Consider the following 25,739-nt stretch of genomic DNA (forward strand, 5'->3'; position numbering starts at 1 on the left):
GTTACCGGATGTTGAGATATACAAGCATAGCTAGCTAGTAGTTACCGGATGTTGAGATATACAAGCATAGCTAATAGTTACCGGATGTATAGATATACAAGCATAGCTAATAGTTACCGGATGTAGAGTTATACAAGCATAGCTAATAGTTACCGGATGTAAAGTTATACAAGCATAGCTAGTAGTTACCGGATGTATAGATATACAAGCATAGCTAGTAGTTACCGGATGTTGAGATATACAAGCATAGCTAATAGTTACCGGATGTATAGATATACAAGCATAGCTAATAGTTACCGGATGTAGAGTTATACAAGCATAGCTAATAGTTACAGGATTTAGAGATATACAAGCATAGCTAGTAGTTACCGGATGTTGAGATATACAAGCATAGCTAGTAGTTACCGGATGTAAAGTTATACAAGCATAGCTAGCTAGTAGTTACCGGATGTTGAGATATACAAGCATAGCTAGCTAGTAGTTACCGGATGTTGAGATATACAAGCATAGCTAATAGTTACCGGATGTATAGATATACAAGCATAGCTAGTAGTTACCGGATGTAAAGTTATACAAGCATAGCTAGTAGTTACCGGATGTAAAGTTATACAAGCATAGCTAGTAGTTACCGGATGTAGAGTTATACAAGCATAGCTAGTAGTTACCGGATGTAAAGTTATACAAGCATAGCTAGTAGTTACCGGATGTAAAGATATATAAGCATAGTTAGCTAGTAGTTACCGGATGTTGAGTTATACAAGCATAGCTAGTAGTTACCGGATGTTGAGATATACAAGCATAGCTAATAGTTACCGGATGTATAGATATACAAGCATAGCTAATAGTTACCGGATGTAGAGTTATACAAGCATAGCTAATAGTTACCGGATGTAGAGATATACAAGCATAGCTAGTAGTTACCGGATGTTGAGATATACAAGCATAGCTAGTAGTTACCGGATGTAAAGTTATACAAGCATAGCTAGTAGTTACCGGATGTAAAGTTATACAAGCATAGCTAGTAGTTACCGGATGTAGAGTTATACAAGCATAGCTAGTAGTTACCGGATGTAAAGTTATACAAGCATAGCTAGTAGTTACCGGATGTAAAGATATATAAGCATAGTTAGCTAGTAGTTACCGGATGTTGAGTTATACAAGCATAGCTAGTAGTTACCGGATGTAGAGATATACAAGCATAGTTAGTAGTTACCGGATGTATAGATATACAAGCATAGTTAGTAGTTACCGGATGTATAGATATACAAGCATAGTTAGTAGTTACCGGATGTAGAGTTATACAAGCATAGCTAGCTAGTAGTTACCGGATGTAGAGTTATACAAGCATAGTTAGTAGTTACCGGATGTAGAGATATACAAGCATAGTTAGTAGTTACCGGATGTATAGATATACAAGCATAGTTAGTAGTTACCGGATGTATAGATATACAAGCATAGCTAGTAGTTACCGGATGTAAAGTTATACAAACATAGCTAGTAGTTACAGGATGTAGAGATATACAAGCATAGCTAGTAGTTACCGGATGTAGAGATATACAAGCATAGCTAGTAGTTACCGGATGTAGAGATATACAAGCATAGCTAGTAGTTACCGGATGTAGAGATATACAAGCATAGCTAGTAGTTACCGGATGAATAGATATACAAGCATAGCTAGTAGTTACCGGATGTATAGATATACAAGCATAGCTAGTAGTTACAGGATGTAAAGTTATACAAGCATAGTTAGTAGTTACCGGATGTAGAGATATACAAGCATAGCTAGTAGTTACCGGATGTATAGATATACAAGCATAGCTAGTAGTTACCGGATGTAGAGATATACAAGCATAGCTAGTAGTTACCGGATGTAGAGATATACAAGCATAGCTAGTAGTTACCGGATGTAAAGTTATACAAGCATAGCTAGTAGTTACCGGATGTAAAGTTATACAAACATAGCTAGTAGTTACCGGATGTTGAGTTATACAAGCATAGCTAGTAGTTACCGGATGTAGAGTTATACAAGCATAGCTAGTAGTTACCGGATGTATAGTTATACAAGCATAGTTAGTAGTTACCGGATGTATAGATATACAAGCATAGCTAGTAGTTACCGGATGTATAGATATACAAGCATAGCTAGTAGTTACCGGATGTAGAGTTATACAAGCATAGCTAATAGTTACCGGATGTAAAGTTATACAAGCATAGCTAGTAGTTACCGGATGTATAGTTATACAAGCAGAGCTAGTAGTTACCGGATGTTGAGTTATACAAGCATAGCTAGTAGTTACCGGATGTTGAGTTATACAAGCATAGCTAGTAGTTACCGGATGTTGAGTTATACAAGCATAGCTAGTAGTTACCGGATGTAGAGTTATACAAGCATAGCTAGTAGTTACCGGATGTAGAGATATACAAGCATAGCTAGTAGTTACCGGATGTAGAGTTATACAAGCATAGTTAGCTAGTAGTTACCTGATGTATAGTTATACAAGCATAGCTAGTAGTTACCGGATGTATAGATATACAAGCATAGCTAGTAGTTACCGGATGTAGAGTTATACAAGCATAGCTAGTAGTTACCGGATGTAGAGATATACAAGCATAGCTAGTAGTTACCGGATGTAGAGTTATACAAGCATAGTTAGCTAGTAGTTACCTGATGTATAGTTATACAAGCATAGCTAGTAGTTACCGGATGTATAGATATACAAGCATAGTTAGTAGTTACCGGATGTAGAGTTATACAAGCATAGTTAGTTAGTAGTTACCGGATGTAGAGATATACAAGCATAGTTAGCTAGTAGTTACCGGATGTAGAGTTATACAAGCATAGCTAGCTAGTAGTTACCGGATGTTGAGTTATACAAGCATAGCTAGCTAGTAGTTACCGGATGTTGAGTTATACAAGCATAGCTAGTAGTTACCGGATGTAGAGATATACAAGCATAGCTAGTAGTTACCGGATGTAGAGATATACAAGCATAGCTAGTAGTTACCGGATGTATAGATATACAAGCATAGCTAGTAGTTACCGGATGTATAGATATACAAGCATAGCTAGTAGTTACCGGATGTAGAGATATACAAGCATAGCTAGTAGTTACCGGATGTATAGATATACAAGCATAGCTAGTAGTTACCGGATGTAGATATATACAAGCATAGCTAGCTAGTAGTTACCGGATGTAGAGATATACAAGCATAGCTAGCTAGTAGTTACCGGATGTTGAGATATACAAGCATAGCTAGCTAGTAGTTACCGGATGTTGAGATATACAAGCATAGCTAGTAGTTACCGGATGTAGAGATATACAAGCATAGCTAGTAGTTAACGGATGTAGAGATATACAAGCATAGCTAGCTAGTAGTTACCGGATGTTGAGATATACAAGCATAGCTAGTAGTTACCGGATGTATAGATATACAAGCATAGCTAGTAGTTACCGGATGTAGAGTTATACAAGCATAGCTAGCTAGTAGTTACAGGATGTAGGGTTATACAAGCATAGCTAGCTAGTAGTTACAGGATGTAGGGTTATACAAGCATAGCTAGCTAGTAGTTACCGGATGTAGAGTTATACAAGCATAGCTAGCTAGTAGTTACCGGATGTAGAGATATACAAGCATAGTTAGTAGTTACCGGATGTATAGATATACAAGCATAGCTAGTAGTTACCGGATGTATAGATATACAAGCATAGCTAGTAGTTACCGGATGTATAGATATACAAGCATAGCTAGTAGTTACCGGATGTAGAGTTATACAAGCATAGCTAGCTAGTAGTTACAGGATGTAGAGATATACAAGCATAGCTAGCTAGTAGTTACCGGATCTATAGTTATACAAGCATAGTTAGTAGTTACCGGATGTAGAGATATACAAGCATAGCTAGTAGTTACCGGATGTATAGATATACAAGCATGCGTAGCTAGTAGTTACCGGATGTAGAGATATACAAGCATAGCTAGCTAGTAGTTACCGGATGTAGAGATATACAAGCATAGCTAGCTAGTAGTTACCGGATGTAGAGATATACAAGCATAGCTAGTAGTTACCGGATGTAGAGTTATACAAGCATAGCTAGTAGTTACCGGATGTAGAGATATACAAGCATAGCTAGTAGTTACCGGATGTAGAGATATACAAGCATAGCTAGTAGTTACCGGATGTAGAGATATACAAGCATAGTTAGTAGTTACCGGATGTAGAGATATACAAGCATAGCTAGTAGTTACCGGATGTAGAGTTATACAAGCATAGTTAGTAGTTACCGTATGTATAGTTATACAAGCATAGCTAGCTAGTAGTTACCGGATGTATAGATATACAAGCATAGCTAGTAGTTACCGGATGTAGAGTTATACAAGCATAGCTAGTAGTTACCGGATGTAGAGATATACAAGCATAGCTAGCTAGTAGTTACCGGATGTAGAGATATACAAGCATAGCTAGCTAGTAGTTACCGGATGTATAGATATACAAGCATAGTTAGTAGTTACCGGATGTAGAGATATACAAGCATAGTTAGTAGTTACCGGATGTAGAGATATACAAGCATAGTTAGTAGTTACCGGATGTAGAGATATACAAGCATAGCTAGTAGTTACCGGATGTAGAGTTATACAAGCATAACTAGTAGTTACCGGATGTATAGATATACAAGCATAGTTAGTAGTTACCGGATGTAGAGATATACAAGCATAGTTAGTAGTTACCGGATGTATAGATATACAAGCATAGTTAGTAGTTACCGGATGTAGAGATATACAAGCATAGCTAGTAGTTACCGGATGTAGAGATATACAAGCATAGCTAGCTAGTAGTTACCGGATGTAGAGATATACAAGCATAGCTAGTAGTTACCGGATGTAGAGTTATACAAGCATAGTTAGTAGTTACCGGATGTAGAGATATACAAGCATAGCTAGTAGTTACCGGATGTAAAGATATACAAGCATAGTTAGCTAGTAGTTACCGGATGTATAGTTATACAAGCATAGTTAGTAGTTACCGGATGTAAAGTTATACAAGCATAGCTAGTAGTTACCGGATGTAAAGATGTACAAGCATAGCTAGTAGTTACCGGATGTAGATATATACAAGCATAGCTAGTAGTTACCGGATGTAGAGATATACAAGCATAGCTAGTAGTTACCGGCTGTAAAGTTATACAAGCATAGCTAGTAGTTACCGGATGTAAAGTTATACAAGCATAGTTTGTAGTTACCGGATGTAAGGTAAATGTATACCCTATACCAGTACACTAACACGGTATACCCTATACCAGTACACTAACACAGTATACCCTATACCAGTACACTAACAGTACACTAACACAGTATACCCTATACCAGTACACTAACACGGAATACCCTATACCAGTACACTAACACAGTATACCCTATACCAGTACACTAACAGTACACTAACACAGTATACCCTATACCAGTACACTAACACGGTATACCCTATACCAGTACACTAACACAGTATACCCTATACCAGTACACTAACACAGTATACCCTATACCAGTACACTAACACGGTATACCCTATACCAGTACACTAACATGGTATACCCTATACCAGTACACTAACACGGTATACCCTATACCCTATACCAGTACACTAACACGGTATACCCTATACCAGTACACTAACACGGTATACCCTATACCCTATACCAGTACACTAACACGGTATACCCTATACCCTATACCAGTACACTAACACGGTATACCCTATACCAGTACACTAACACGGTATACCCTATACCAGTACACTAACACGGTATACCCTATACCAGTACACTAACACGGTATACCCTATACCAGTACACTAACACGGTATACCCTATACCAGTACACTAACACAGTATACCCTATACCAGTACACTAACACGGTATACCCTATACCCTATACCAGTACACTAACACAGTATACCCTATACCAGTACACTAACACAGTATACCCTATACCAGTACACTAACACAGTATACCCTATACCAGTACACTAACACAGTATACCCTATACCAGTACACTAACACGGTATACCCTATACCCTATACCAGTACACTAACACGGTATACCCTATACCCTATACCAGTACACTAACACGGTATACCCTATACCCTATACCAGTACACTAACACAGTATACCCTATACCAGTACACTAACACGGTATACCCTATACCCTATACCAGTACACTAACACGGTATACCCTATACCAGTACACTAACACAGTATACCCTATACCAGTACACTAACACGGTATACCCTATACCAGTACACTAACACGGTATACCCTATACCAGTACACTAACACGGTATACCCTATAACAGTACACTAACACAGTATACCCTATACCAGTACACTAACACGGTATACCCTATACCCTATACCAGTACACTAACACAGTATACCCTATACCAGTACACTAACACAGTATACCCTATACCAGTACACTAACACGGTATACCCTATACCAGTACACTAACACGGTATACCCTATACCCTATACCAGTACACTAACACAGTATACCCTATACCAGTACACTAACACGGTATACCCTATACCAGTACACTAACACGGTATACCCTATACCCTATACCAGTACACTAACACGGTATACCCTATACCAGTACACTAACACGGTATACCCTATACCCTATACCAGTACACTAACACGGTATACCCTATACCAGTACACTAACACGGTATACCCTATACCAGTACACTAACACAGTATACCCTATACCCTATACCAGTACACTAACACGGTATACCCTATACCAGTACACTAACACAGTATGCCCTATACCAGTACACTAACACAGTATACCCTATACCAGTACACTAACACGGTATACCCTATACCAGTACACTAACACGGTATACCCTATACCAATACACTAACACGGTATACCCTATACCCTATACCAGTACACTAACACGGTATACCCTATACCAGTACACTAACACGGTATACCCTATACCAGTACACTAACACGGTATACCCTATACCAGTACACTAACACAGTATACCCTATACCAGTACACTAACACGGTATACCCTATACCAATACACTAACACGGTATACCCTATACCCTATACCAGTACACTAACACGGTATACCCTATACCCTATACCAGTACACTAACACAGTATACCCTATACCAGTACACTAACACGGTATACCCTATACCAGTACACTAACACAGTATACCCTATACCCTATACCAGTACACTAACACAGTATACCCTATACCAGTACACTAACACGGTATACCCTATACCCTATACCAGTACACTAACACGGTATACCCTATACCCTATACCAGTACACTAACACAGTATACCCTATACCAGTACACTAACACGGTATACCCTATACCAGTACACGAACACGGTATACCCTATACCAGTACACGAACACGGTATACCCTATACCAGTACACTAACACGGTATACCCTATACCCTATACCAGTACACTAACACAGTATACCCTATACCAGTACACTAACACGGTATACCCTATACCCTATACCAGTACACTAACACGGTATACCCTATACCCTATACCAGTACACTAACACGGTATACCCTATACCCTATACCAGTACACTAACACAGTATACCCTATACCAGTACACTAACACTATACCCTATACCAGTACACTAACACGGTATACCCTATACCCTATACCAGTACACTAACACAGTATACCCTATACCAGTACACTAACACTATACCCTATACCAGTACACTAACACAGTATACCCTATACCAATACACTAACACGGTATACCCTATACCCTATACCAGTACACTAACACAGTATACCCTATACCAGTATACTAACACGGTATACCCTATACCAGTACACTAACACAGTATACCCTATACCAGTACACTAACACGGTATACCCTATACCCTATACCAGTACACTAACACAGTATACCCTATACCAGTACACTAACACGGTATACCCTATACCCTATACCAGTACACTAACACGGTATACCCTATACCCTATACCAGTACACTAACACGGTATACCCTATACCAGTACACTAACACTATACCCTATACCCTATACCAGTACACTAACACGGTATACCCTATACCAGTACACTAACACGGTATACCCTATACCCTATACCAGTACACTAACACTATACCCTATACCCTATACCAGTACACTAACACGGTATACCCTATACCCTATACCAGTACACTAACACGGTATACCCTATACCCTATACCAGTACACTAACACGGTATACCCTATACCCTATACCAGTACACTAACACAGTATACCCTATACCAGTACACTAACACGGTATACCCTATACCCTATACCAGTACACTAACACGGTATACCCTATACCCTATACCAGTACACTAACACGGTATACCCTATACCAGTACACTAACACAGTATACCCTATACCAGTACACTAACACGGTATACCCTATACCCTATACCAGTACACTAACACAGTATACCCTATACCAGTACACTAACACAGTATACCCTATACCAGTACACTAACACGGTATACCCTATACCAGTACACTAACACGGTATACCCTATACCCTATACCAGTACACTAACACAGTATACCCTATACCAGTACACTAACACGGTATACCCTATACCAGTACACTAACACGGTATACCCTATACCCTATACCAGTACACTAACACGGTATACCCTATACCAGTACACTAACACGGTATACCCTATACCCTATACCAGTACACTAACACGGTATACCCTATACCAGTACACTAACACGGTATACCCTATACCAGTACACTAACACAGTATACCCTATACCCTATACCAGTACACTAACACGGTATACCCTATACCAGTACACTAACACAGTATGCCCTATACCAGTACACTAACACAGTATACCCTATACCAGTACACTAACACGGTATACCCTATACCAGTACACTAACACGGTATACCCTATACCAATACACTAACACGGTATACCCTATACCCTATACCAGTACACTAACACGGTATACCCTATACCAGTACACTAACACGGTATACCCTATACCAGTACACTAACACGGTATACCCTATACCAGTACACTAACACAGTATACCCTATACCAGTACACTAACACGGTATACCCTATACCAGTACACTAACACGGTATACCCTATACCAATACACTAACACGGTATACCCTATACCCTATACCAGTACACTAACACGGTATACCCTATACCCTATACCAGTACACTAACACAGTATACCCTATACCAGTACACTAACACGGTATACCCTATACCAGTACACTAACACAGTATACCCTATACCCTATACCAGTACACTAACACAGTATACCCTATACCAGTACACTAACACGGTATACCCTATACCCTATACCAGTACACTAACACGGTATACCCTATACCCTATACCAGTACACTAACACAGTATACCCTATACCAGTACACTAACACGGTATACCCTATACCAGTACACGAACACGGTATACCCTATACCAGTACACTAACACGGTATACCCTATACCCTATACCAGTACACTAACACAGTATACCCTATACCAGTACACTAACACGGTATACCCTATACCCTATACCAGTACACTAACACGGTATACCCTATACCCTATACCAGTACACTAACACGGTATACCCTATACCCTATACCAGTACACTAACACAGTATACCCTATACCAGTACACTAACACTATACCCTATACCAGTACACTAACACGGTATACCCTATACCCTATACCAGTACACTAACACAGTATACCCTATACCAGTACACTAACACTATACCCTATACCAGTACACTAACACAGTATACCCTATACCAATACACTAACACGGTATACCCTATACCCTATACCAGTACACTAACACAGTATACCCTATACCAGTACACTAACACAGTATACCCTATACCAGTACACTAACACGGTATACCCTATACCAGTACACTAACACAGTATACCCTATACCAGTACACTAACACGGTATACCCTATACCCTATACCAGTACACTAACACAGTATACCCTATACCAGTACACTAACACGGTATACCCTATACCCTATACCAGTACACTAACACGGTATACCCTATACCCTATACCAGTACACTAACACGGTATACCCTATACCCTATACCAGTACACTAACACTATACCCTATACCCTATACCAGTACACTAACACGGTATACCCTATACCAGTACACTAACACGGTATACCCTATACCCTATACCAGTACACTAACACTATACCCTATACCCTATACCAGTACACTAACACGGTATACCCTATACCCTATACCAGTACACTAACACGGTATACCCTATACCCTATACCAGTACACTAACACGGTATACCCTATACCCTATACCAGTACACTAACACAGTATACCCTATACCAGTACACTAACACGGTATACCCTATACCCTATACCAGTACACTAACACGGTATACCCTATACCCTATACCAGTACACTAACACAGTATACCCTATACCAGTACACTAACACAGTATACCCTATACCAGTACACTAACACGGTATACCCTATACCCTATACCAGTACACTAACACGGTATACCCTATACCAGTACACTAACACGGTATACCCTATACCCTATACCAGTACACTAACACAGTATACCCTATACCAGTACACTAACACGGTATACCCTATACCAGTACACTAACACGGTATACCCTATACCAGTACACTAACACGGTATACCCTATACCCTATACCAGTACACTAACACGGTATACCCTATACCAGTACACTAACACAGTATACCCTATACCCTATACCAGTACCTCTATCGGCTGCCACTGTGGGCTGTAATGTGTGGATGAGATGAGACCTACCGTCTCTGTTGGTGTCCATCTGTCTGAAGATCTTCTCCGTTCTCTTCTCTGGAGTGGACTCGTCTTCTGGCATCTTCATCACAGACGATACCATCTTATAGATGGCCTGGAGAATTAAACACACAGACACCCTGGAGAATTAAACACACAGACACCCTGGAGAATTAAAGACACAGACACCATCTTATAGACATCATGGAGAATTAAACACACAGACACCCTGGAGAATTAAACACACAGACACCCTGGAGAATTAAACACACAGACACCCTGGAGAATTAAACACACAGACACCCTGGAGAATTAAACACACAGACACCCTGGAGAATTAAACACACAGACACCATCTTATAGACACCCTGGAGAATTAAACACACAGACATCCTGGAGAATTAAACACACAGACACCCTGGAGAATTAAACACACAGACACCCTGGAGAATTAAACACACAGACACCCTGGAGAATTAAACACACAGACACCCTGGAGAATTAAACACACAGACACCATCTTATAGACACCCTGGAGAATTAAACACACAGACATCCTGGAGAATTAAACACACAGACACCCTGGAGAATTAAACACACAGACACCATCTTATAGACACCCTGGAGAATTAAACACACAGACACCCTGGAGAATAAACACACAGACACCATCTTATAGATGTCCTGGAGAATTAAACACACAGACACCCTGGAGAATTAAACACACAGACACCCTGGAGAATTAAACACACAGACACCATCTTATAGATGTCCTGGAGAATTAAACACACAGACACCCTGGAGAATTAAACACACAGACACCCTGGAGAATTAAACACACAGACACCCTGGAGAATTAAACACACAGACATCCTGGAGAATTAAACACACAGACACCCTGGAGAATTAAACACACAGACACCCTGGAGAATTAAACACACAGACACCCTGGAGAATTAAAACACACAGACACCCTGGAGAATTAAACACACAGACACCATCTTATAGACATCCTGGAGAATTAAACACACAGACACCCTGGAGAATTAAACACACAGACACCCTGGAGAATTAAACACACAGACACCCTGGAGAATTAAACACACAGACACCCTGGAGAATTAAACACACAGACACCCTGGAGAATTAAACACACAGACACCCTGGAGAATTAAACACACAGACACCCTGGATAATTAAACACACAGACACCCTGGATAATTAAACACACAGACACCCTGGAGAATTAAACACACAGACACCCTGGAGAATTAAACACACAGACACCATCTTATAGACATCCTGGAGAATTAAACACACAGACACCCTGGAGAATTAAACACACAGACACCCTGGAGAATTAAACACACAGACACCCTGGAGAATTAAACACACAGACACCCTGGATAATTAAACACACAGACACCGTGGAGAATTAAACACACAGACACCATCTTATAGACACCCTGGAGAATTAAACACACAGACACCCTGGAGAATTAAACACACAGACACCCTGGAGAATTAAACACACAGACACCCTGGAGAATTAAACACACAGACACCATCTTATAGACACCCTGGAGAATTAAACACACAGACACCCTGGAGAATAAAACACACAGACACCCTGGAGAATTAAACACACAGACACCCTGGAGAATTAAACACACAGACACCCTGGAGAATAAAACACACAGACACCATCTTATAGACATCCTGGAGAATTAAACACACAGACACCCTGGAGAATTAAACACACAGACACCATCTTATAGACATCCTGGAGAATAAACACACAGACACCCTGGAGAATTAAACACACAGACACCCTGGAGAATTAAACACACAGACACCCTGGAGAATTAAACACACAGACACCCTGGAGAATTAAACACACAGACACCATCTTATAGACATCCTGGAGAATTAAACACACAGACACCATCTTATAGACATCCTGGAGAATTAAACACACAGACATCCTGGAGAATTAAACACACAGACACCCTGGAGAATTAAACACACAGACACCATCTTATAGACATCCTGGAGAATAAAACACACAGACACCATCTTATAGACACATCCTGGAGAATTAAACACACAGACACCTTGGAGAATTAAACACACAGACATCCTGGAGAATTAAACACACAGACACCATCTTATAGACACCCTGGAGAATTAAACACACAGACACCCTGGAGAATAAAACACACAGACACCATCTTATAGACATCCTGGAGAATTAAACACACAGACACCCTGGAGAATTAAACACACAGACACCCTGGATAATTAAACACACAGACACCATCTTATAGACATCTTGGAGAATTAAACACACAGACACCCTGGAGAATTAAACACACAGACACCCTGGAGAATTAAACACACAGACACCCTGGATAATTAAACACACAGACACCCTGGAGAATTAAACACACAGACACCATGGAGAATTAAACACACAGACACCCTGGAGAATTAAACACACAGACACCATCTTATAGACATCCTGGAGAATTAAACACACAGACACCCTGGAGAATTAAACACACAGACATCCTGGAGAATTAAACACACAGACACCATCTTATAGACATCCTGGAGAATTAAACACACAGACACCCTGGAGAATTAAACACACAGACACCCTGGAGAATTAAACACACAGACACCATCTTATAGATATCCTGGAGAATTAAACACACAGACACCCTGGAGAATTAAACACACAGACACCCTGGAGAATTAAACACACAGACACCCTGGAGAATTAAACACACAGACACCCTGGAGAATTAAACACACAGACATCCTGGAGAATTAAACACACAGACACCTTGGAGAATTAAACACACAGACACCATCTTATAGACACCCTGGAGAATTAAACACACAGACACCCTGGAGAATTAAAGACACAGACACCATCTTATAGACATCCTGGAGAATTAAACACACAGACACCCTGGAGAATTAAACACACAGACACCATCTTATAGACACCCTGGAGAATTAAACACACAGACACCCTGGAGAATTAAACACACAGACACCATCTTATAGACACCATGGAGAATTAAACACACAGACACCCTGGAGAATTAAACACACAGACACCCTGGAGAATTAAACACACAGACACCCTGGAGAATAAACACACAGACACCCTGGAGAATTAAACACACAGACACCCTGGAGAATTAAACACACAGACACCATCTTATAGACATCCTGGAGAATTAAACACACAGACACCCTGGAGAATTAAACACACAGACACCCTGGAGAATTAAACACACAGACATCCTGGAGAATTAAACACACAGACACCCTGGAGAATTAAACACACAGACACCATCTTATAGACATCCTGGAGAATTAAACACACAGACACCCTGGAGAATTAAAACACACAGACATCCTGGAGAATTAAACACACAGACACCCTGGAGAATTAAAGACACAGACACCCTGGAGAATTAAACACACAGACACCCTGGAGAATTAAACACACAGACACCCTGGAGAATTAAACACACAGACACCATCTTATAGACATCCTGGAGAATTAAACACACAGACACCCTGGAGAATTAAACACACAGACACCCTGGAGAATTAAACACACAGACACCCTGGAGAATTAAACACACAGACACCCTGGAGAATTAAACACACAGACACCCTGGAGAATTAAACACACAGACACCCTGGAGAATTAAACACACAGACACCCTGGAGAATTAAACACACAGACACCCTGGAGAATTAAACACACAGACACCCTGGAGAATTAAACACACAGACACCATCTTATAGACATCCTGGAGAATTAAAGACACAGACATCCTGGAGAATTAAAGACACAGACACCATCTTATAGACATCCTGGAGAATTAAAGACACAGACACCATCTTATAGACATCCTGGAGAATTAAAGACACAGACATCCTGGAGAATTAAAGACACAGACACCATCTTATAGACATCCTGGAGAATTAAAGACACAGACACCATCTTATAGACATCCTGGAGAATTAAAGACACAGACATCCTGGAGAATTAAAGACACAGACACCATCTTATAGACATCCTGGAGAATTAAAGACACAGACACCATCTTATAGACATCCTGGAGAATTAAACACACAGACACCCTGGAGAATTAAACACACAGACACCCTGGAGAATTAAAGACACAGACACCATCTTATAGACACCCTGGAGAATTAAACACACAGATACCCTGGAGAATTAAACACACAGACACCATCTTACGGTCTGGAAGGTTCTATTGGAGGAATATGGTCTGGAAGGTTCTATTGGAGGAATATGGTCTGGAAGGTTCTATTGGAGGAATATGGTCTGGAAGGTTCTATTGGAGGAATATGTTCTGAAAGGTTCTATTGGAGGAATATGGTCTGGAAGGTTCTATTGGAGGAATATGGTCTGGAAGGTTCTATTGGAGGAATATGGTCTGGAAGGTTCTATTGGAGGAATATGGTCTGGAAGGTTCTATTGGAGGAATAAGGTCTGGAAGGTTCTATTGGAGGAATATGGTCTGGAAGGTTCTATTGGAGGAATATGGTCTGGAAGGTTCTATTGGAGGAATATGGTCTGGAAGGTTCTATTGGAGGAATATGGTCTGGAAGGTTCTATTGGAGGAATATGGTCTGGAAGGTTCTATTGGAGGAATATGTTCTGAAAGGTTCTATTGGAGGAATATGGTCTGGAAGGTTCTATTGGAGGAATATGGTCTGGAAGGTTCTATTGGAGGAATATGGTGTGGAAGGTTCTATTGGAGGAATATGGTCTGGAAGGTTCTATTGGAGGAATAAGGTCTGGAAGGTTCTATTGAAGGAATATGGTCTGGATGGTTCTATTGGAGGAATATGTTCTGAAAGGTTCTATTGGAGGAATATGGTCTGGAAGGTTCTATTGGAGGAATATGGTCTGGAAGGTTCTATTGGAGGAATATGGTGTGGAAGGTTCTATTGGAGGAATATGGTCTGGAAGGTTCTATTGGAGGAATACGGTCTGGAAGGTTCTATTGGAGGAATATGGTCTGGAAGGTTCTATTGGAGGAATATGGTCCGGGCCACAGCCTGCCAGTGATAATGACATTGCATGAAATACCTGAATCCCTAGTCAATTATTTTTCTCATTCTTTCTCTGCTAGATACATGACCATAGAAATGTCTTTAGAGTAAATGACCTGTTTAAACAGTACATGTAGCAGAGGGACTGGGCTGGGACTGGGAGCTGGGACTGGTCTGGGAGCTGGGAGCTGGGACTGGTCTTGGACTGGTCTGGGGCTGAGAGCTGGGACTGGTCTGGGACTGGGAGCTGGGACTGGTCTGGGACTGGGAGCTGGGACTGGTCTGGGACTGGTCTGGGACTGGGAGCTGGGACTGGTCTGGGACTGGGAGCTGGGACTGGGAGCTAGGACTGGTCTGGGACTGGTCTGGGGCTGGGAGCTGGGACTGGTCTGGGACTGGGAGCTAGGACTGGTCTGGGACTGGTCTGGGACTGGGAGCTGGGACTGGTCTGGGACTGGGACCTAGGACTGGGAGCTGGGACTGGTCTGGGACTGGGAGCTAGGACTGGTCTGGGACTGGTCTGGGGCTGTGAGCTGGGACTGGTCTGGGGCTGTGAGCTGGGACTGGTCTGGGACTGGGAGCTGGGACTGGTCTGGGACTGGGACCTAGGACTGGGAGCTGGGACTGGTCTGGGACTGGGAGCTGGGACTGGTCTGGGACTGGGAGCTGGGACTGGTCTGGGAGCTGGGACTGGTCTGGGAGGTGGGACTGGGAGCTGGGACTGAGCTGGGACTGGGAGCTGGGACTGGTCTGGGACTGGGAGCTGGGACTGGTCTGGGAGCTGGGACTGGGAGCTGGGACTGGTCAGGGACTGGGAGCTGGGACTGGGAGCTGGGACTGGTCTGGGACTGGGAGCTGGGACTGGTCTGGGAGCTGGGACTGGTCTGGGACTGGGAGCTGGGACTGGGAGCTAGGACTGGGAGCTAGGACTGGGAGCTGGGACTGGTCTGGGACTGGGAGCTGGTCTGGGACTGGTCTGGGACTGGTCTGGGACTGGGAGCTGGGACTGGTCTGGGACGGTCTGGGACTGGGAGCTGGGACTGGTCTGGGACTGTCTGCCAGCAGCTAGGACTGGTCTGGGACTGTCTGCCAGCAGCTAGGACTGGTCTGGGACTGTCTGCCAGTGGGCTGGGAGCTCGGATTGGTCTGGGACTATCTGCCAGCAGCTAGGACTGGTCTGGGACTGGGAGCTGGGACTGGTCTGGGACTGGTCTAGGACTGGTCTGGGACTGGGAGCTCAGACTGGTCTGGGACTGTCTGCCAGCAGCTAGGACTGGTCTGGGACTATCTTCCAGTAGCTAGGACTGGTCTGGGACTGGGAGCTAGGACTGGGCTGGGACTGGGAGCTGGGACTGGTCTAGGACTGGTCTGGGACTGGAAGCTCAGACTGGTCTGGGACTATCTGCCAGCAGCTAGGACTGGGCTGGGACTGGGAGCTCGGACTGGTCTGGGACTGGTCTGGGACTGGGAGCTCAGACTGGTCTGGGACTATCTGCCAGCAGCTAGGACTGGTCTGTCTTATGGATAAAGACAGTGATGCTGCTGTTTAGTGTTTCATTACAGATCGGGCCAGTTTCTGCAACATTTTAACAAGAGTATACAAGAGTATATATACCTATCGGTATGTGTAGGTAGTCTAAGCATTGTAGGTGAAGTTTATACAGGAGTGAAATCCAACAGTAAGATAGGATTCCTGCCTCACCTCTATCATCTCAGACCTCATGTGTCTGTTCCTGTCTCACCTCCACCATCTCAGACCTCCTCATGTGTCTGTTCCTGTCTCACCTCCACCATCTCAGACCTCCTTATGTGTCTGTTCCTGTCTCACCTCTACCATCTCAGACATCATGTGTCTGTTCCTGTCTCACCTCCACCATCTCAGACCTCCTTATGTGTCTGTTCCTGTCTCACCTCTACCATCTCAGATCTCCTCATGTGTCTGTTCCTGTCTCACCTCCACCATCTCAGACCTCATGTGTCTTTTCCTGTCTCACCTCCACCATCTCAGACCTCATGTGTCTGTTCCTGTCTCACCTCCACCATCTCAGACCTCCTTATGTGTCTGTTCCTGTCTCACCTCCACCATCTCAGACCTCCTTATGTGTCTGTTCCTGTCTCACCTCCACCATCTCAGACCTCCTCATGTGTCTGTTCCTGTCTCACCTCCACCATCTCAGACCTCCTTATGTGTCTGTTCCTGTCTCACCTCCACCATCTCAGACCTCCTCATGTGTCTGTTCCTGTCTCACCTCCACCATCTCAGACATCATGTGTCTGTTCCTGTCTCACCTCCACCATCTCAGACCTCATGTGTCTGTTCCTGTCTCACCTCAGACCTCCTCATGTGTCTGTTCCTGTCTCACCTCTACCATCTCAGACCTCCTCATGTGTCTGTTCCTGTCTCACCTCTACCATCTCAGACCTCCTCATATGTCTGTTCCTGTCTCACCTCTACCATCTCCACCATCTCAGACTTCCTCATGTGTCTGTTCCTGTCTCACCTCTACCATCTCAGACCTCCTCATGTGTCTGTTCCTGTCTCACCTCTACCATCTCAGACCTCCTCATGTGTCTGTTCCTGTCTCACCTCTACCATCTCAGACCTCCTCATGTGTCTGTTCCTGTCTCACCTCCACCATCTCAGACCTCCTCATGTGTCTGTTCCTGTCTCGCCTCTATCATCTCAGACCTCCTCATGTGTCTGTTCCTGTCTCACCTCCACCAACTCAGACCTCCTCATGTGTCTGTTCCTGTCTCACCTCCACCATCTCAGACCTCCTCATGTGTCTGTTCCTGTCTCGCCTCTATCATCTCTACCATCTCAGACCTCCTCATGTGTCTGTTCCTGTCTCACCTCTACCATCTCAGACCTCCTCATGTGTCTGTTCCTGTCTCACCTCTATCATCTCAGACCTCATGTGTCTGTTCCTGTCTCACCTCTACCATCTCAGACCTCCTCATGTATCTGTTCCTGTCTCACCTCTACCATCTCAGACCTCATGTGTCTGTTCCTGTCTCACCTCTACCATCTCAGACCTCATGTGTCTGTTCCTGCTTCACCTCTACCATCTCAGACCTCCTCATGTGTCTGTTCCTGCCTCACCTCTATCATCTCAGACCTCCTCATGTGTCTGTTCCTGTCTCACCTCTATCATCTCAGACCTCATGTGTCTGTTCCTGTCTCACCTCTACCATCTCAGACCTCCTCATGTGTCTGTTCCTGTCTCACCTCTACCATCTCAGACCTCATGTGTCTGTTCCTGTCTCACCTCTACCATCTCAGACCTCCTCATGTGTCTGTTCCTGTCTCACCTCTACCATCTCAGACCTCCTCATGTGTCTGTTCCTGTCTCACCTCCACCATCTCAGACCTCCTCATGTGTCTGTTCCTGTCTCGCCTCTATCATCTCAGACCTCCTCATGTGTCTGTTCCTGTCTCACCTCCACCAACTCAGACCTCCTCATGTGTCTGTTCCTGTCTCACCTCCACCATCTCAGACCTCCTCATGTGTCTGTTCCTGTCTCGCCTCTATCATCTCTACCATCTCAGACCTCCTCATGTGTCTGTTCCTGTCTCACCTCTACCATCTCAGACCTCCTCATGTGTCTGTTCCTGTCTCACCTCTATCATCTCAGACCTCATGTGTCTGTTCCTGTCTCACCTCTACCATCTCAGACCTCCTCATGTATCTGTTCCTGTCTCACCTCTACCATCTCAGACCTCATGTGTCTGTTCCTGTCTCACCTCTACCATCTCAGACCTCATGTGTCTGTTCCTGCTTCACCTCTACCATCTCAGACCTCCTCATGTGTCTGTTCCTGCCTCACCTCTATCATCTCAGACCTCCTCATGTGTCTGTTCCTGTCTCACCTCTATCATCTCAGACCTCATGTGTCTGTTCCTGTCTCACCTCTACCATCTCAGACCTCCTCATGTGTCTGTTCCTGTCTCACCTCTACCATCTCAGACCTCATGTGTCTGTTCCTGTCTCACCTCTACCATCTCAGACCTCCTCATGTGTCTGTTCCTGTCTCACCTCTATCATCTCAGACCTCATGTGTCTGTTCCTGTCTCACCTCTACCATCTCAGACCTCCTCATGTGTCTGTTCCTGTCTCACCTCTATCATCTCAGACCTCACGTGTCTGTTCCTGTCTCACCTCTACCATCTCAGACCTCCTCATGTGTCTGTTCCTGTCTCACCTCTACCATCTCAGACCTCATGTGTCTGTTCCTGTCTCACCTCTACCATCTCAGACCTCCTCATGTGTCTGTTCCTGTCTCACCTCTATCATCTCAGACCTCACGTGTCTGTTCCTGTCTCACCTCTACCATCTCAGACCTCCTCATGTGTCTGTTCCTGTCTCACCTCTACCATCTCAGACCTCATGTGTCTGTTCCTGTCTCACCTCTACCATCTCAGACCTCCTCATGTGTCTGTTCCTGTCTCACCTCTACCATCTCAGACCTCATGTGTCTGTTCCTGTCTCACCTCTACCATCTCAGACCTCCTCATGTGTCTGTTCCTGTCTCACCTCTACCATCTCAGACCTCCTCATGTGTCTGTTCCTGTCTCACCTCTACCATCTCAGACCTCCTCATGTGTCTGTTCCTGTCTCACCTCCACCATCTCAGACCTCCTCATGTGTCTGTTCCTGCCTCACCTCTACCATCTCAGACCTCCTCATGTGTCTGTTCCTGTCTCACCTCCACCATCTCAGACCTCCTCATGTGTCTGTTCCTGTCTCACCTCTACCATCTCAGACCTCCTCATGTGTCTGTTCCTGTCTCACCTCTACCATCTCAGACCTCCTCATGTGTCTGTTCCTGTCTCACCTCCACCATCTCAGACCTCCTCATGTGTCTGTTCCTGTCTCACCTCCACCATCTCAGACCTCCTTATGTGTCTGTTCCTGTCTCACCTCCACCATCTCAGACCTCCTCATGTGTCTGTTCCTGTCTCACCTCTACCATCTCAGACCTCCTCATGTGTCTGTTCCTGTCTCACCTCTCCTCCTCATGTGTCTGTTCCTGTCTCACCTCTCCTCCTCATGTGTCTGTTCCTGTCTCACCTCTATCATCTCAGACCTCATGTGTCTGTTCCTGTCTCACCTCTACCATCTCAGACCTCATGTGTCTGTTCCTGTCTCATCTCCACCATCTCAGACCTCCTCATGTGTCTGTTCCTGTCTCACCTCTACCATCTCAGACCTCTTCATGTGTCTGTTCCTGTCTCATCTCCACCATCTCAGACCTCCTCATGTGTCTGTTCCTGCCTCACCTCTATCATCTCAGACCTCCTCATGTGTCTGTTCCTGTCTCACCTCTATCATCTCAGACCTCATGTGTCTGTTCCTGTCTCACCTCTACCATCTCAGACCTCCTCATGTGTCTGTTCCTGTCTCACCTCTACCATCTCAGACCTCATGTGTCTGTTCCTGTCTCACCTCTACCATCTCAGACCTCCTCATGTGTCTGTTCCTGTCTCACCTCTATCATCTCAGACCTCATGTGTCTGTTCCTGTCTCACCTCTACCATCTCAGACCTCCTGTGTCTGTTCCTGTCTCACCTCTATCATCTCAGACCTCACGTGTCTGTTCCTGTCTCACCTCTACCATCTCAGACCTCCTCATGTGTCTGTTCCTGTCTCACCTCTACCATCTCAGACCTCATGTGTCTGTTCCTGTCTCACCTCTACCATCTCAGACCTCCTCATGTGTCTGTTCCTGTCTCACCTCTATCATCTCAGACCTCACGTGTCTGTTCCTGTCTCACCTCTACCATCTCAGACCTCCTCATGTGTCTGTTCCTGTCTCACCTCTACCATCTCAGACATCATGTGTCTGTTCCTGTCTCACCTCCACCATCTCAGACCTCCTTATGTGTCTGTTCCTGTCTCACCTCTACCATCTCAGATCTCCTCATGTGTCTGTTCCTGTCTCACCTCCACCATCTCAGACCTCATGTGTCTTTTCCTGTCTCACCTCCACCATCTCAGACCTCATGTGTCTGTTCCTGTCTCACCTCCACCATCTCAGACCTCCTTATGTGTCTGTTCCTGTCTCACCTCCACCATCTCAGACCTCCTTATGTGTCTGTTCCTGTCTCACCTCCACCATCTCAGACCTCCTCATGTGTCTGTTCCTGTCTCACCTCCACCATCTCAGACCTCCTTATGTGTCTGTTCCTGTCTCACCTCCACCATCTCAGACCTCCTCATGTGTCTGTTCCTGTCTCACCTCCACCATCTCAGACATCATGTGTCTGTTCCTGTCTCACCTCCACCATCTCAGACCTCATGTGTCTGTTCCTGTCTCACCTCAGACCTCCTCATGTGTCTGTTCCTGTCTCACCTCTACCATCTCAGACCTCCTCATGTGTCTGTTCCTGTCTCACCTCTACCATCTCAGACCTCCTCATATGTCTGTTCCTGTCTCACCTCTACCATCTCCACCATCTCAGACTTCCTCATGTGTCTGTTCCTGTCTCACCTCTACCATCTCAGACCTCCTCATGTGTCTGTTCCTGTCTCACCTCTACCATCTCAGACCTCCTCATGTGTCTGTTCCTGTCTCACCTCTACCATCTCAGACCTCCTCATGTGTCTGTTCCTGTCTCACCTCCACCATCTCAGACCTCCTCATGTGTCTGTTCCTGTCTCGCCTCTATCATCTCAGACCTCCTCATGTGTCTGTTCCTGTCTCACCTCCACCAACTCAGACCTCCTCATGTGTCTGTTCCTGTCTCACCTCCACCATCTCAGACCTCCTCATGTGTCTGTTCCTGTCTCGCCTCTATCATCTCTACCATCTCAGACCTCCTCATGTGTCTGTTCCTGTCTCACCTCTACCATCTCAGACCTCCTCATGTGTCTGTTCCTGTCTCACCTCTATCATCTCAGACCTCATGTGTCTGTTCCTGTCTCACCTCTACCATCTCAGACCTCCTCATGTATCTGTTCCTGTCTCACCTCTACCATCTCAGACCTCATGTGTCTGTTCCTGTCTCACCTCTACCATCTCAGACCTCATGTGTCTGTTCCTGCTTCACCTCTACCATCTCAGACCTCCTCATGTGTCTGTTCCTGCCTCACCTCTATCATCTCAGACCTCCTCATGTGTCTGTTCCTGTCTCACCTCTATCATCTCAGACCTCATGTGTCTGTTCCTGTCTCACCTCTACCATCTCAGACCTCCTCATGTGTCTGTTCCTGTCTCACCTCTACCATCTCAGACCTCATGTGTCTGTTCCTGTCTCACCTCTACCATCTCAGACCTCCTCATGTGTCTGTTCCTGTCTCACCTCTATCATCTCAGACCTCATGTGTCTGTTCCTGTCTCACCTCTACCATCTCAGACCTCCTCATGTGTCTGTTCCTGTCTCACCTCTATCATCTCAGACCTCACGTGTCTGTTCCTGTCTCACCTCTACCATCTCAGACCTCCTCATGTGTCTGTTCCTGTCTCACCTCTACCATCTCAGACCTCATGTGTCTGTTCCTGTCTCACCTCTACCATCTCAGACCTCCTCATGTGTCTGTTCCTGTCTCACCTCTATCATCTCAGACCTCACGTGTCTGTTCCTGTCTCACCTCTACCATCTCAGACCTCCTCATGTGTCTGTTCCTGTCTCACCTCTACCATCTCAGACCTCATGTGTCTGTTCCTGTCTCACCTCTACCATCTCAGACCTCCTCATGTGTCTGTTCCTGTCTCACCTCTACCATCTCAGACCTCATGTGTCTGTTCCTGTCTCACCTCTACCATCTCAGACCTCCTCATGTGTCTGTTCCTGTCTCACCTCTACCATCTCAGACCTCCTCATGTGTCTGTTCCTGTCTCACCTCTACCATCTCAGACCTCCTCATGTGTCTGTTCCTGTCTCACCTCCACCATCTCAGACCTCCTCATGTGTCTGTTCCTGCCTCACCTCTACCATCTCAGACCTCCTCATGTGTCTGTTCCTGTCTCACCTCCACCATCTCAGACCTCCTCATGTGTCTGTTCCTGTCTCACCTCTACCATCTCAGACCTCCTCATGTGTCTGTTCCTGTCTCACCTCTACCATCTCAGACCTCCTCATGTGTCTGTTCCTGTCTCACCTCCACCATCTCAGACCTCCTCATGTGTCTGTTCCTGTCTCACCTCCACCATCTCAGACCTCCTTATGTGTCTGTTCCTGTCTCACCTCCACCATCTCAGACCTCCTCATGTGTCTGTTCCTGTCTCACCTCTACCATCTCAGACCTCCTCATGTGTCTGTTCCTGTCTCACCTCTCCTCCTCATGTGTCTGTTCCTGTCTCACCTCTCCTCCTCATGTGTCTGTTCCTGTCTCACCTCTATCATCTCAGACCTCATGTGTCTGTTCCTGTCTCACCTCTACCATCTCAGACCTCATGTGTCTGTTCCTGTCTCATCTCCACCATCTCAGACCTCCTCATGTGTCTGTTCCTGTCTCACCTCTACCATCTCAGACCTCTTCATGTGTCTGTTCCTGTCTCATCTCCACCATCTCAGACCTCCTCATGTGTCTGTTCCTGCCTCACCTCTATCATCTCAGACCTCCTCATGTGTCTGTTCCTGTCTCACCTCTATCATCTCAGACCTCATGTGTCTGTTCCTGTCTCACCTCTACCATCTCAGACCTCCTCATGTGTCTGTTCCTGTCTCACCTCTACCATCTCAGACCTCATGTGTCTGTTCCTGTCTCACCTCTACCATCTCAGACCTCCTCATGTGTCTGTTCCTGTCTCACCTCTATCATCTCAGACCTCATGTGTCTGTTCCTGTCTCACCTCTACCATCTCAGACCTCCTCATGTGTCTGTTCCTGTCTCACCTCTATCATCTCAGACCTCACGTGTCTGTTCCTGTCTCACCTCTACCATCTCAGACCTCCTCATGTGTCTGTTCCTGTCTCACCTCTACCATCTCAGACCTCATGTGTCTGTTCCTGTCTCACCTCTACCATCTCAGACCTCCTCATGTGTCTGTTCCTGTCTCACCTCTATCATCTCAGACCTCACGTGTCTGTTCCTGTCTCACCTCTACCATCTCAGACCTCCTCATGTGTCTGTTCCTGTCTCACCTCTACCATCTCAGACCTCATGTGTCTGTTCCTGTCTCACCTCTACCATCTCAGACCTCCTCATGTGTCTGTTCCTGTCTCACCTCTACCATCTCAGACCTCATGTGTCTGTTCCTGTCTCACCTCTACCATCTCAGACCTCCTCATGTGTCTGTTCCTGTCTCACCTCTACCATCTCAGACCTCCTCATGTGTCTGTTCCTGTCTCACCTCTACCATCTCAGACCTCCTCATGTGTCTGTTCCTGTCTCACCTCCACCATCTCAGACCTCCTCATGTGTCTGTTCCTGCCTCACCTCTACCATCTCAGACCTCCTCATGTGTCTGTTCCTGTCTCACCTCCACCATCTCAGACCTCCTCATGTGTCTGTTCCTGTCTCACCTCTACCATCTCAGACCTCCTCATGTGTCTGTTCCTGTCTCACCTCTACCATCTCAGACCTCCTCATGTGTCTGTTCCTGTCTCACCTCCACCATCTCAGACCTCCTCATGTGTCTGTTCCTGTCTCACCTCCACCATCTCAGACCTCCTTATGTGTCTGTTCCTGTCTCACCTCCACCATCTCAGACCTCCTCATGTGTCTGTTCCTGTCTCACCTCTACCATCTCAGAC

At 44.8% G+C, this 25,739-nt stretch overlaps 1 protein-coding gene across 1 annotated transcript in view; it reads right to left on the reverse strand.

Moving 5' to 3' along the window:
* The window catches only part of LOC135567644 (neurocalcin-delta A), a 40,701-nt gene that overhangs the window by 13,761 nt on the left and 1,201 nt on the right, over nt 1–25,739 (reverse strand). Inside the window, exon 2 of the mRNA XM_065014947.1 lies at nt 10,937–11,042. Coding sequence (XP_064871019.1) covers nt 10,937–11,042 — 106 coding nt within the window. The remainder of the gene's footprint in view (nt 1–10,936; nt 11,043–25,739) is intronic.

This window comes from Oncorhynchus nerka, unplaced genomic scaffold, assembly GCF_034236695.1.
Source record: "Oncorhynchus nerka isolate Pitt River unplaced genomic scaffold, Oner_Uvic_2.0 unplaced_scaffold_1893, whole genome shotgun sequence".
NCBI lineage: Eukaryota > Metazoa > Chordata > Actinopteri > Salmoniformes > Salmonidae > Oncorhynchus > Oncorhynchus nerka.